Source organism: Ceratotherium simum, chromosome 8, assembly GCF_057802395.1.
Source record: "Ceratotherium simum simum isolate JZ-2026a chromosome 8, ASM5780239v1, whole genome shotgun sequence".
Classification (NCBI taxonomy): domain Eukaryota; kingdom Metazoa; phylum Chordata; class Mammalia; order Perissodactyla; family Rhinocerotidae; genus Ceratotherium; species Ceratotherium simum.
In genome coordinates this window covers 60,599,908-60,615,169 of record NC_141907.1, presented here as the reverse complement: position 1 = coordinate 60,615,169, position 15,262 = coordinate 60,599,908, and the positions used below count along the sequence as shown (strand labels likewise).

Below are 15,262 nucleotides of genomic sequence, written 5' to 3'. Positions count from 1 at the left end.
AGCATGGGATATCTTGCACTAGATTCATAGAAAGTTGACATATTCTATTCAAATTAAATTTTTTTTCTATTCCATAGCTTAAAATAAGGGAAGAAGACAATGATTTTTACATATTTTACCTGGGAGATGCTTGAATTAGTATTCTCAAAGTTATTAGTCTAAGGCAGGCATCAGCCTCAGTAAGGGATCAGATAAGAAGTATTTTAGGCTTCGTGGGCCATGTAGCCTTTGTTGCAACTGTTCAACTCGGCCATTGTACTATGAAAGCAGCCATAGACACTATGCAAATGAATGGCCTTGGATGTGTTCCAATAAAACTTTATTTAGAGAAATAGACTGCTGACCATATTTGGTCCTTGGTCCATAGTTTACTGACCCCTAGTCTAAGGTTCTGTCTGTCCTTTATAGATTATACGATCTGGTCTTCTACAGGGGTTGTTTGTGATTTTAAAACAAAACAAAACACAGACTAATTCCCAAAGTAGGGTGGAGTGGAGAAGACCCTTCTGTGCTCCCTGGGAGCTTCTCTGAGCTGGGAGTGTGGTAACTTGGTGTTAAATGCTCTTTACCTAGCACCCTGGGGAAGTTGTAACTGAGCCAGGAACATGCTGAGCAAGTTGTCCTGACGTGAGTCATCAGTTCCAGACCAATCTTCCTCTTTCTTCCCTCACACTAGTGGGTGGTCTGGAGAGTGCCCATAGGCTGTGGAATCCATTGATGTCTTAGGTCATGCTTGTGTGGGTCCTGTCACCCAAGTAGGGAGAAGGACAAGGCCAGCTTTATGTGTTTGTGTGCTTTTCTTCAGTCTTGTTTCAAATGTCTTAAATGATGCCATTTTCACATTTCCTTCTGGAGATTATTCCATAATTTGATGATTGACAGTGTTAAAAAATCATCCTCATCATCCTAAATGTGTTTTCTAGTTTTTTTTATTGTAGTAAGAGCATTTAACGTGAGATCTACCCTTTTAACAAATTTTTAAGTGTACAATACAGTACATTAACTATAAGCACGATGTTGTACAGCAGATCTCTAGCAATTATCTTTCATAACTTATATAACTGAAACTTTATAGCCAATGAACAACAGCTCCTTATTTACCCCTCCCCCCAGCCCCTGGCAACCACCATTCTACTCTCTGCTTCCGTGGATTTGGCTATTTAGATACCTCATGTAAGTGGAATCATGTAGTACTGGTCCTTCTGTGATTGGCTTATTTCACTTGGCATAATGTCCTCCAGGTTCATCCATGTTTGTTGTGTATTGCAGGATTTCCTTCTTTTTTAAGGCTCAGTAATATTTCACTATCTGAATATACCACATTTTCTTTGTCCATTCATCTGTTGATGGACACTTAGATTGTTTCCACATCTTGGCTGTTGTGAATAATGCTGCAATAAACATGGGAGGGCAAGTATCTCTTTGAGATCCTGATTTCAATTCTTTTGGATAAATACCCAGAAGTGGGATGGCTGGATCATATGGTAGTGCTATTTTTAATTTTTAAAGGAAACACCATGCTATTTTTCATAAAGGCTGTAGGTTGCCTTTTCAGCCTGTTAATTGTTTCTTTCCTGTGCAGAAGATTTTTAGCTTATTTAAGGTCACACAGTAAGCAGAGTAGCCTGTCATGAATTTGGAGAGACTGGCTCTAGAATGTGTGTTGTCAATCGCCATGTTAAATTGCTAGAATCATATAGGAAGAGCAGAATGCTGAATATATGAGGGAAATTCTGAAAAATAATTGCTTGTAAATCCAAATAAGGACAATAGGTTCTTGAAAGAGGAATTAATGTGGAGCAGGAGCAGATTGTCTTTATTGACTGACTGTGTGACCTTGAGTAAGTCACTTAAGCTTTCAAAGACTCAGATCGTAACCTGTAAAGTGGAGAAGTTAATCAGATGATCTTTAGGAGTCTTTCCTATTTCTAAATGATTTTATGATTTTATTTTCAAATAGCCCCAATCTCTAAGCATTCCATTTTTAGTTTGTTATTTTCTATCTTGAGTGAGGCATTTATTCTTTCCACCAATACTTATGAGCACCTACAGCAGGCCCTGTTCCAGGGGCCAAGGTTGCAGCAATGAACAAAATGGTCTAAGATGAGGTCAGAGAGGTGATGTCATGTGGAGCCTTGCTGAGGATTATAAAGCCTTCAGCTTTTACTCTGAGTGAGTTTTAATCACTCTGGTATTTGTGTGCAGACTAGACGGGCAGGGCAGAAACAGGAAGACCAGCTAGAGGTTGTTGCCATGGAGACTACTTCCAGCCTAGAGATGATATTGGGCTTAGACTAGGGTAGTAGAGATGGAGGGATGATTCTGCATGTATTTTGAATGCAACTAATAGGATTTTCTGATGAATTGGATGTAGAGTAAAAGAGAAAGAAGTCAAGGTGATTCCAAGATTTTTGGCCTGAATAACAGAAAGAATGTAGATACCATTTACTGAGATGAGGAAAGACCAGATTTGAGAGGGAAAATCCGGTATTCCATTTTGGAAGTGTTAAATTGAAATGCCAGTTAGACATCCAAGTGGAGATATTAGTGGGACAGTGGCATTGAGAAAAGAGATCTGAGATGGAAATATAAATTTGGGAATTGTTACCATAAGGGTGTTTAAAGCCAGGAAACGTCCAAGGAGAGAGTGGAGAGAGAAGAGATGAGAAAGCATTGAGTCCCAATTCATTGCAAAACTTAAGATGTTGAAGGACATGAGGAAGAACCAGCAAAGGAGAATGAGTAAAGGAGGCATTGTACGAATAAGAATTCCATAGCATATTGCTCTTGAAAAACAAAGGGAAATACAAGTTTTCTTCCTGTCCATTTTTCTTTGCCCCCCAGCCATGAATAATTTGAAATACATGCAAATACACTCACACCTCAACACTCGATTTTTTTTTTTCTTCCTTTAAAGGGATAGAATGAAAAAGGGCAGCTCTAAGTGAAGGTCCTACTCCTGTAAGCTCAAAAATGTTTGGCACACCCTCCTGGTTGGAAGACAGGCTGATCTGACTTGATTGGCCCCCTGTATCAGAATATCCTAGTAGCACAGGAAGGTTAACAAGCACATATATGAGATTTATTTTTCTTTTCCTGGAGTGACAGACCCTTTCATATTTCTATAGGAAGTGGCATTGAATGTAAGACAAATGGGAATCCTCAATTATAATAAATTTTCAAATTTTGCGTCTTTTCAAGGGCATCGTGAATTTACATTCCCCTGTCTCAGGGAGATAGTTGGCAAGATAAGAAGAAAAATTAACTTAAAAAATATAAAATTTTCTTCTTCTTCTCTTGTCTTAAAAAGGTTGTAAAATGAGGAAATCCCTATTGGAAAGATGCCTGGAAGTCTAGGATGAGAATATTAAAGCCTTGGGCTCTGCTTCACAGACTAGGAAGAAACGTGTCCCCAAACTCTGCTGCACCCACTTAAACTCTTCTGTACACTAGTTATTCCCTTTTTTAGGACAGATATCTGTGTGGGAAGGTGAATTTATAGGTATTTGTTTTCCTTCCTCTCTCTCCTTGTTAACGCTTGTGGAACTCGATCTCAAAATTTGGCACACCCACTTAAATCCCTTACACAGAAATTTAACTACGTATCTAACTAAGGGGTTAGAGATACTATGAGGTTGTAAACATGGTAACGAGAATTACAAAAACACATTGTAATCATAATTGTCCATTTCCCTCAGGGTTGATTTCAGAAGATTTGCCGATATTAATATCATTTACAAAATCATTAAATAGGTCTGTAATGAGCACTACTGCAATAAGTAAGTGAAGGTTTTATGAAAAATAAACTTAATATATCAATTCTGAAGAATTTTAATCACAAAGGCATCATAAAACCTGTTTTGGCTTGAGAATAAGAATCATGTACAGAAAGATTAAGGAACCATCCTGTTTAGTCAAATTGAGGAAAATTCCATATTTAAACTAAGTCATTTGGGTGTCTGCTGTGTTCCTCCATTTTAGTTTGCCCCAAGAGAATCTATCACATGTCATCTAACTATCCATCTGACCCAAGAAAGATGACTACTTCTTATCTACCTGCCCATATGATCGAAGAAAGATTTTCTTACTTCTGATCCCTTTTGCTAACTCTTAGATTCAGATTTTATCACACACTGACCTGCAGTAACCCTTGTGGTTTCTTATTTAATTGGCTTTAGAATCTTTGGAAGATAGTGCCTCACGAAGAGATTGAGATATGTTACCTGTGGTGCCCATCCACTTCTGAGATTGGGTTGGAATCTGGCCCACTAGTGGATATAGTTTTCCAGTGCAATTTTGTGGGACAGACTCACTCCCAGAGGAATGTTTTGGTTTTGGGAATGTGGGTTGGAAAAGAGTAAGGTGGGAGGAAAAAAGATCAATTAAGGTCCACCACCCCCAGTATCAGGGGAATCTTCATGGCTGTTACATTTTCAAGACCATATCATTCACTTCTCACAGAGAAACGCAATATGTGGGACTAATCATTCTTGTGTCATGGGATTAACTTTTCCTTCTTCTTGATAAACATCTCTGGAATAGAAGGGTAGATTTTGCCATCCCCTGCCCTGTGTCATCAGGTCTCATGATAAGCAGAAAATGTTAGATTTCACAGTTGTTCAATTTTCAGATAATATGAACTTGATGAATATTAGATGAAAGCAACTGGAATTTTAGGTGCATTTTGAAAGGGATAATGCTCATAAGCCTTCTCATTTCCATAAGAGAAGAAGAGAGGATCCCATCTGTTCTGGGGGGGACAGTATGTGTGATTTATTTTTCTTCCAGGTTTTCAAGTTCCACAGAGAAATCACCGGACATTTTCTGCTTGGTGGCATGGAGGGGTTCTTAAATCCAAATAATGCTGGGAATATTTAAGAGCATGCTTATTTGGCAAAGGAGAGAGCTCTGTGAGTGATCAAAACAGAGTCTGGCAACAATTTCCCTGGCATGGATTTGTGCTGCTTAGAGGAACCGAGGCTGATCAAATCACTGCATCCAGCAGCTGCTGGTGAAGGTGCTTTTTGGTATCATCTCTGTATGGCGTTTATTGGAAGGCCAGCTACATTTAAAGGGACACCACAACCAGAGGAATTAGTAAAATTCAGATACAGAGCCAGATGGCTTATATTTAAAGTCAAGTATGCTTCGCAAAGTAGGAAAGGCTTCTCTGGAGCACAGCGGATCTGTCACTAAGTCTTGCTGCCTCTTAAATTCATCTCCTTGGCCTTCATCCCCCTGGCCCACACCCACGTGATGTATGTCAGCATGACTCAGGTATGGCCTGGTATTCTTCTTGCCCTTGGCATCTTCTACTGCAATCCAGTCTGCACTCTCCTATCTAATACACTGGTAAAATGCTTCACAATTTAAAGTAATTTTTTTTTTTGAGGAAGATTGGCCCTGAGCTAACATCTGTTGCCAATCTTCCTCTTTTTCTTTTTTCTCCCCAAAGCACCAGTACGTAGCTGTATATCCTTCTAGTTGTAGGTTCTTCTAGTCTTCTGTGTGGGACACTGCCTCAGCATGGCTTGATGAGCGGTGAGCATGTCCATGTCCAGGATCCGAACCAGCGAACCTGGGGCCACCGAAGTGGAAAGCATGAACTTAACCGCTACACCACCGGGCCGGCCCTAAAGTATTTTTCACATATACTATTTAATTCGATCTGTAAGAACCTTCGTCAGCTTTCTCTTGCCTTGTATTTCAAGCATCAACACTTCAGCCTACTGAAATCCGAGGTCTCTAATTTCCATTCACCACCATCCTCAGCTGCTCCCCTTCACGCCTCTTCTGTTCCCACTAAATCTGCCTCCTACCCCCTGTATTAGGCCTGCATATGTCTGACCCTGAACTTTTGCTCTTGATACTCTCCATAACTCAACTGCGTGTTCAATTCCTCCTAAAAATCTACATTTTCCAGGAATTTTTTTAAATTAGGTAAGCACTCTTCATACCAATATAAGATTTCTTTTAGAATTGCCAAGATTTTCAAGATTCTAGAATCAACTCAGTTTTGACTGAGAATTTTATTGTCCTGGGCACTCTGCTAGGCGTTTCCACGTGTATTTTTTATTTGAGCTTCTCAACAGCCATTTAAGTATATGATAACATCTCCTTATAAGTGTTATATATAACAGTTTGTAGATGAGGAAACTGAGGCTCAGACAGCTTAATTAGCTTGCCCAGACCCATATGGCTAATGAAAGGCCGAGCTGAAAATGAGAGACTAATTTCCTTCCTCCTAATCCAGTGTTCTTTCCACTGTTTCCAGAGCACCACAACTGTTTATATGGTTACTATGGTTATTTTTACTGCTTGGTTGCATATCATTGTTTTTAATTTGTTCTATTGTACCAATTTAGATAGTTAGATAGGGTATCTTTTTTTTTTTTTTTTCTATGTTTTCCAATGCCTATTACAGGACTCTGGAAATAGAAAGTACTCAATGAATGGAAGTTGACTGATTGATTTATTTGCCAAAATATACAGATCTTTGCCTTTGAGACACTGTACAGTTATTTCTGGGAGAAATTTCAGTAAGATTCCTGTTGATTGGCACGCATGGGAGCAAATATCTGGCACGTACAAGCAGTCAGCATGGCTGGTAATCAAGTCACCAACCAAAACCAGGTCAGCCAGTTCCTCAGCAACATTCTGCCACTCCTGAAACTCTGTGACCTGGCATCACAGGAATTTGCTGTGATAGATCATCCAGAGTTCTTTGCGATTCCTCTCTCTGGTGGCCCTGGACAATTGTGTGTACTCATTTCATATTAATTAGGAAATTTAATAGTTATTGGTATTAATAAAAGGATTCTTTAATGTCCTTGGGATACCAGGGGCCGTACCCAGCCTAGAGTGAAATGCCCTTCTGAAGCGAACCCTGTGGTCTTCCTGGCTTCACAGGTGTCTGAGTCCTGTAAGCTGTTGGTCATACCATGAATATGGAAAGTCCAACCCTGGGCTGGAGCTGGCTAGTTAGCTGTTTCCTCTGGGTGTGGGCACGTGTCTGTTGTGAAGCAATACATGGAACAGCTAGTTAGTATTTCTGTATTGTTTTTCTTGACAGTCCTTATTGGTTGAAACTTTACACGTAAGCGATGGAGAAACTGTTACATATTACTGTCCCCGGTTGAAAAATTAGGCCATCAAGACTCTATAAGGACAAGACAAGAAGGTCAGTTCAGGATTGAAATCCTGGCCATGAAGCTTCCAGTATTTTCCTCCTTCTTCAGGGCAAAAGAAACCCTCCAGGGGTCAAATGAGAGGAATAATCTCCCATTCAGGCAGGCATGACTTCTGGGTGCCCCAAGCTGAGAGCAGATGACACCTCCCTGCTGAACAGCTGGCTTGACAGTGAGCCAGAGTGGAGCAATCAGGAGCATGGACTCTGGGGCCGGACTGCCTGGGTTTCAGTCCCAGTTCTGCCTCGTACTAGCTGTGTGATCTGGGAAGGGGACTTAGCCTCTATGTGCTGTGCTGTGCTCATCCACAAATAGGTGTTAGAATGGTGCTTACCTGGCAAGGCTGTTATGAGCATTAAATGAGTTAATATACATATAAAGCATATAGACCAACATCTGGCACTCAGTAAGTGCTACGTAAGTGTTTAAATTAAAAAGATATAAAAAAGAAAAAAAGGAAAAACACCCTTCTCTCTTTACAATGCCATCAGCCCCATGGCTCTGATAACCTTCGTGGAAAGAAAAGCCTTCTCTCTTACCATGACTGTACTTTACCCTTTAAACAACACCAGTGTGAACACAAGTCTTAGTTAAAATATGAAGCGTTCTCACCACAACCCCCGTTACCCAACAATCTCTAGAGCTATTTTGGGGCCACAAAAATCTGATTTGTATCCCGGTGTGGAGAGAAGGAGAAATGCGAGATGGGGGTATTATGTTCTGTAGAAAAACTGGCAGCAAAGATAGGAATATGAGTCTAATGTACACGTGTGTTTAAAGTGAGTTGATTTATTGAACTTTTTCTCATTTTTCAGCTACTACTACACAATCAAAGCGGAAAGGCCACTTCTCGCGGTGCCCCAAGCAATATAAGCATTACTGCATCAAAGGGAGATGTCGCTTCGTGGTGGCCGAGCAGACGCCCTCCTGCGTGTAAGTGGAGCGCCCTGAGCCAGCAAGCAAGGGGGTGCAGAATGGTGCCGGCTGGCTTGGGGCTGGAGAGGACTGGAAAGTCTGAGCTAACCAAGCCATCTGCAGGGACACGGTGCCGCCTGGTCCTGGCCCCGGGCCACTTGTTTAGGGGCCCATTCAGGAGCTACTTCTGGAGCAGCTGACGCACACTGTCCTCCTAAAATATGAGCGTGCGCTAGTCCGGATCCGCTTCCAGGCAGGGCTGTGTCTTGTGCTGCATTACGCAAGCAAAACTGTTTCTGTCCCATGTTAAGGATGCTTTTCAGCTCGAACAAGCTCCTAGGTGGTTCGAATGGAAACAAATTCTTCTGGCATGTGTTAGGTGGTTCAGACTTAATGTAAATATGAAGAAATTTCTGCCAAATTAAAAGCTACTTTTTCAAGTGTCAATTAAGTGCAATGAAATCAGTCCTATTTATAAACAGAGATTCACAAAACGTGTTTAGTACAGCAGAGAATTGGAAGGAAAGTGCTCTTTCCAACTCTTAGTAGATTAAGAGTCCAAGTTTAATTTTGCTCAGGCACAAACAACTTTTTCACATATTTTAAATATTCATTTTCTTCTAAAGAAGTGTCCCTCTAAAGTGCTGTCTGAGATGTTTCCTTATAGAGGAGTCAGGTGATTTTTTAAGTATAAATTTGACCTACAGTTCACAGAAAGTTTATTCTCTTATGTGTTGTTTCCCCCAGTATACATTTTTTTTTCATAAGTATCTCAGAACAGTGATTCCAAACCCTAATTTAGTGGAACGTTTAAGAGTCATGGACTTCAAAATTTAATTATAATTAAATTTAATTAAAAAGATAAATATTCATGGATAATACTTAGAGGAGAATAAGAATTGCTAATGTAAGGAAAGAAGGAAAATGTGCCTGTGTGTGTTGCAAAAGATAGAGCTGGTGTTTTGTTTTGTTTTGTTTTTAAATTACATTTAGTTGCTCACTGGCTTGGGAGAATATATTGAGTTTTAAAAATATTAATACCCTTTAACCCAGTACATTTTTCTAACTGGTCCTTGTGTCTGCAGGTTATTGTTCTTTAACACTGCTGCCTTCTAGAACGAAAACCACAGTGTGTAATCCACCTGCCTGAGATCAATATGCAGCCTGTCTCCCTCAGTCTGAGGTTAAAACATTTCCTTGGCCTCCATAGCTCCTCTGATCCTGGCTTAACTTTCTAGCCGTATCTCTCATTATATTCCCAAATGTTCCTCTAAAACCCTACATTCCTTTGCATGGTTTATTAGACATACTCTTCTCATAGTCTGCAAAACTTACTCTTCCAATGTTTTAAGATGCAACTCAAACTTCAGCTCCTCCAGGACTTCTGCAGTGACTTGAGTTAGCTGTCCTTCCTCTGTGACCTAGCCACGCTTTCATGAAAGCTCTTCTCCCCTGGAGCGGAACTGTTGTTTGCTTTGAATGTCCCTTCTGTGACTGGGAGCTCACAGAGGGCGGGGCTCATGGTTTGTTCATTTTTGTATTCCAGTGCCAAGCACAGTGCCTAGAATTTACTAGGTGTTCGAGAAATGGCTGATGAATAAATGAATAAGTCCCTCTATCGTGCTTCATCTAATGCTATGCTAGATGTCAAAACTAAGGCCTTAATCTGAACCGCAAACACCTTCTTGGTGGTGGAGTGATACAGCATCAACAGGAGGCGGAAGAGTGTAGGAGTCAGGACATAGATTTATTTGGGAGTCAGATAGACTTAAAATTTTGTTTCCACCAATTATAAACAGTGTTAACAATGGGTCAGTTACCTTCCCGGAGCCTCAGTTTTGTAATCTGTAAAAGGGGATAATAATATCTTCCTCTCAAGTGTTGAGAATTAAACAAAATAATACCTCAAGCAAAATACTTATCATGGTACCCAACACAGAGTAAATGTTCCAGAAATTGTACCATTGAGGTGACTGGGAGATAGTCAACGTAGGCTGGACCTTTCAGATGACTTAGTGTGGCATGGATTCAGGCAAAACTGTCTTGCCGTTGGTGACTATGCTTTTTTGGGAAGCCAGAAATATCTCCTTTTGCTTGGGATCATAGGAATTTGTGGACTACTGTTTTTACATAAAAAACCAGAGTGTGCTTCAAGTAACTCAAATTCCCCATTAGTTTTCTCAGTATTTTCTTGGAATGAGGATGATTTGTTTCCAGATATACAATTTTTATTTATTTCTGCAGCACAGTTTATTTAAGCATTATTACAATGTAGTTGGGCCACGAACTTGGGAGCCAGACTTCCTGCTTTTGAATACCAGCCCCACTCACTCAGCTTCTCTATACCTCAATTTCTCCATCTCTAAAATGGGGTTAATAATAGCACTTACCTCAAAGGTTGTTATAAGGATCAATTGAATTAATACTTATAAATCTCTTAGAACAGTGTCTAGTGATTATTTCAGAACAGCGATTCCAAATCCTGATTTTGCAGAGTCCTCAAGGGTCGTGGCCATGTTTAAAAATTATTTTAAATTTTATTTTATAAAATATTTATTAAATAAAAATTCATTTACTCATTTACTAAGCATTTAATAAACACCTACTAGGATCTTGCACTCTTTGCCTCTTCCTCTCCCACTGAAATGGCCATTAGCTGATACATTATTAGTTTGGTGAGAAGTGAAATAACATGAGAGCCACTATAACAGTCTATGTAAAGGTTTGACCTTCTGGCATGGCTTCATTGGGTTATAACTTAACGGAAGTACTGCTAACTGAGAAATTCAATTAAAGCATGGCTAAGCCACTGAACCCAGAGCTTAGAATCAGAAAAACGTTCTAAAAGAGCAGCAAGTAATTGCTGTGTATTTTATAGGCAAAGTTATTGTTTAAAAATGTCATATTTAGTAAATTTGTTAGAGAAACATTTAAGCAAATTGGAAGAGACTATATTTGTAAGATTTTAATTATGCCCTTAAAAAAAACTCTTTAAATTTTCCTCCCACACATGCAATTAAAAGTATATTTTCCCCCAGTTCCAGTCTTATGTGCAAGAGATTTTTGATATTTCATAATATTTCTAAGCTCTCTTCCTGTTATTTTGACCTTGCAGTGAAGATACCTGGCTCTCTTGCAGGAAGCAATTTTCCCTCAACATCCTGGGGTCCTTTGCAGTAGATGGCATTAGGTGTCTTTTCTCTTTTGCTTGCGTTGAACCTCACCTTTCAATTGTTGGTTGTGACTGAGCTAGTTTTTTTTTGTTTTTTTTGAAGCATTGTATCAGCTACAATATTGGCATTAAGGGATCTCCTTACTTGAGAAATACAGGTTTTGTGGGAATTAACTGCCTTGGCTTTTGTCAAACATAAGATAAAGAATGGCCTAGCAATACATCCTTTCTTAAAAGCAAAAAGCAAAAAACAAACGAGGTTGCACAGAAATCTTCTCCAGAAGCAGAATTTCATTTTTTTGAGATTTAAATAAATATGTATATCACCAGTATCTCTTTGTGTTTTGAATGAGTCTCAGGAGAAAAAAGGAAAAATATTTGTTAATGCAATGGTACTGGTGTTACAACATATAATTTTGGTTTTGAAAAGTCCTCAGACAAACATCTTTTGTGTTTTTTAAGTGTCTGACACAATTCAGAGAATAGTATGGATAGTACCCAAATCACTGAGTCTTGAGCTTGTTGAGTGTTGCTCATTCACGTGTTGGCTTGGTCAAATGGATCCATAACTGTCACCTCAGACTTGGGGCATCTGGTGGGTTGAGGCGAATCCTAAGACCGTATTGATAGAGAGTTCAGAGAATGAGGGAAGTGACAGTCCCACTTGGAGAGCTTGTTGATTTTGGTCATTCCATTTTATGAAGGCCATGGAGAAAGGGGGGCCATTTAGACGAGAGTGGAGGGAATGGTGTACGGATCTGAAAATGTGGCCTTTGAGGATCAGATAAAGGAACGGGAGAAGTTAAGACCTATTGCATTTTGGGGGGGTGTAGTTGGGGAGGTGGTGAATAGCAGAGCATTACCTAATCTGTGAGCCCTGCTCATGGTAGAACTAGAAATGATGGCTAGAAGTTACAGAGAGAGAGAGATTGGGGGGTGGGGAGAGAGAAATCTTGTTGAAAAACATTTATGAGGTTTTCTCTGTTTGCGTGTTTGATCATATAAAACAGTATAATTTTTGATGATCTATAATAAGAGAGCTTGGGCACACTAAAACTGTTCATATTGCCCCACAATGAAATGGGAAATCCTGAAGATTTTTGAATTCCTTGTGGTATTCAAAATCCCTAGAGGTATTTAAGTGCTTGGGGGTGCTCTGGAGGGAATTTTATTACCCTCCCTTTAATTTAGAATCTAAAATTTCAAAATAAATTTTAATAGATTGTCATCATCTCTGTTTATTTATACCAGACATATTGTTAATAATGTTTAAGCGATGACAGGTTTTCAGCAAAGAAAGTGAAATTACTCATAAACACAGTGGTTGCACAGCTTTCTAAAAAAATTTTTAAAGGAATTGTGTTCTTTATTAATTCCAAGTAATGAAAATGGTGGTAGTTCCTTCAAAAAAGAAATAGTGGAGATTCTTACAAGTCTAGCGTTTTCAACTGGTTGCCCTCCTCTTGTTTTATTTTTCTAGCTGTGATGAAGGCTACACTGGGGCACGATGTGAGAGAGTTGACTTGTTTTACCTGAGAGGAGACAGAGGGCAGATTTTGGTGATTTGTTTGATAGCGATTATGGTCATTTTCATCATTTTGGTGGTCAGTATCTGCACATGCTGTCAGTAAGTATTTGTACATTTAATTTTAAGTAAATCTGAGAAAGCGTATCTTGCTCTCTCTTTTCTTTCCTTTCTTCTTTCCTTCCTTCCTTCTTTCCTACCTTTTCTCTTTCCTTTTTGCTTTAATTTAAATAAATCACTTTTTGAGGTTTGCCATCATTTATATTGAAGTATTTAAAATAAAACACATGATACATGATTTTTGTCATTTTTCTGAGCATAATTATTATAATTTAAAATAAAATTTGTATAAATCTTCTAATTTAAAAAAGGAAGGAGGAGGAAAATAGATGAAGATGCTCAAAAGGTAAACTTCTGGTTCTAAGATAAAAGGTCCTGGGGATGTAAGTACAGCATGGTGACTATAGTCAATAGTACCGTATTATATATTTGAAAGTTACTGAGAGAGTAGATCTTAAAAGTTCTCAACACAAGTAAGAAAAATTCTGTAACTATGTGAGGTGATGGATGTTAACTAAACTTACTGTGGGGATCATTTTGTAATATATACAAATATCAAACCATGTAATACACCTTAAACTAATACATTGTTATATGTCAATTATATCTCAATTTAAAAAGCCAATTATTTAGTTCTAAAGCCAGTCATATTTTATATGGGTTTGTTAGTAAGCTAATTAAGACTTTCATTTTCTTAAACTATACCATGACAGAATAACTTTGAAAGATAGAAATAAACAAAAACTTTTTTTTTCTTGGCCACATTAAAATAATGAATTTTATTTACAAAAGATGATTACACTGTTTTTCCTGTCTTTTCATTTTGTACCACAACTTTGGGAATCAAGAAACACCTTGCTTTTTCTCTGAGACAGAGTGGCTTGGTACAGTTCTTAAGTTAGTTTCTTTTGGAAACTCATCAAACCAAAACTCCCACATAGTATGCTAAAAAGGCATTTTTTTATGTGCTATCTTCTTGTCTTGAGAAGCTAGTCTAGCCTCCTAAACTGCTACATTACTTTTGGGCTATGGAACACACCAGAAGAGGGTGTCTCGTGATTCCTTTCTTCACAATGTTCTTGGTAGAGAAACTTTAGCACAGTTAGCGGGAGTCAAGAATCTTTGATTTTTGTCTCAATTCCGCCATTAAATATCTTTGAGACTGTGGACAAATTTCTTAACATCTTTAAACTTTAATTTTAATGAGAGGATTAAACCAAATAATCTGTAGGATTCTTTCTACAGGAAGGAATTGAAAAGATATTTTTAAATTTTACCTACTTTATGGCAGAAAGGAGTGTTTATAATGCAAAGTTTGGGGCACAGCTGGGAAATGGCCTATTTTATTACATTAATTTTGAATTATACTTTAAGAAAACTGGACTGCAGTCCAGAATATCTAATACATTTCTTAAATAATGTATCTAGAAGCTTTGTTAACATATCCAGAGACTACGCTCACTTGCTTGGTTTTCTTATGTCTGTTTCCAATTTGTGCTAATTCTTATTTACCCACTAAATAATGCTTATCAGTCTATCTTGTAAAATGACTAGGCCTGAAAAATTTTCTTGTGCTAACCAAGCCCCATCAACAATCGGGTACCATATTCATTCTATTTAGATAACTCTACTCTATCCATACTGCTGCCTATTGTGGCTATCATTTGAGCCTGGAGAAAGAGTTGAGTTGAGAGAGAACCTAAAATATTTACAAAAAAAAGGAATCTATGCATTTTTAACACTCTAGAAATAAGATCATAGGCTCTCTTGATGATTAACTTTGTGTTCACTAAATTAATTTTGTTTTGACTAAAATTTTCACTGAAATGAACTAACAGGCCTATACTAACCTCTAATACTTTATTTTCCAAGTCCTCTTCGGAAACGTCGTAAAAGAAAGAAGAAAGAGGAAGAAATGGAAACTCTGGGCAAAGATATAACTCCAATCAATGAAGATATTCAAGAGACTAGTATTGCTTAACAGTAAGTGTGGTAAACTTGGTACATGGGAAACTACTCAGGTGACATTTACCTGGTGAAATGGGGCTGAACTATGTCTAGTAAATCATTGATTGGAATTTGATTTGTCTAAAAACATCTAAAAATTAATTAACATTTTTTCATAGAATCTGAAGCCCAATAAAAGATTTTCTCTTATCTTTCTTTTGCATGTTATCACAGAGATAGGTAGGGGGAAGAGGACTTTTTTATATACTTTTGCTGATGTAGCAGATCAATCTGCTTTCTAATTCTGCATCGTTGTGGTACTTATTTTGTATTTTTTTCTTCCTCATTTTTGGGCACAAGGGAGAGGTATTTTAGTTTAGACATCTTACTCTGAAAGAAAATAACAGCAATGTTTTAATAATAACTCCATTTAGTCAGCATTTACCATATGCCAAC

General features: G+C 38.3%; 1 protein-coding gene across 1 annotated transcript in view; it reads left to right on the top strand.

The window, feature by feature from the left end:
• Positions 1-14,840, top strand: part of BTC (betacellulin) — a 40,732-nt gene extending 25,892 nt beyond the window's left edge. Inside the window, 3 exon segments of the mRNA XM_087434671.1 lie at positions 8,003-8,120; positions 12,755-12,901; positions 14,732-14,840. Coding sequence (XP_087290797.1) covers positions 8,003-8,120; positions 12,755-12,901; positions 14,732-14,840 — 374 coding nt within the window.
• Positions 14,841-15,262: the final 422 nt, after the last annotated feature.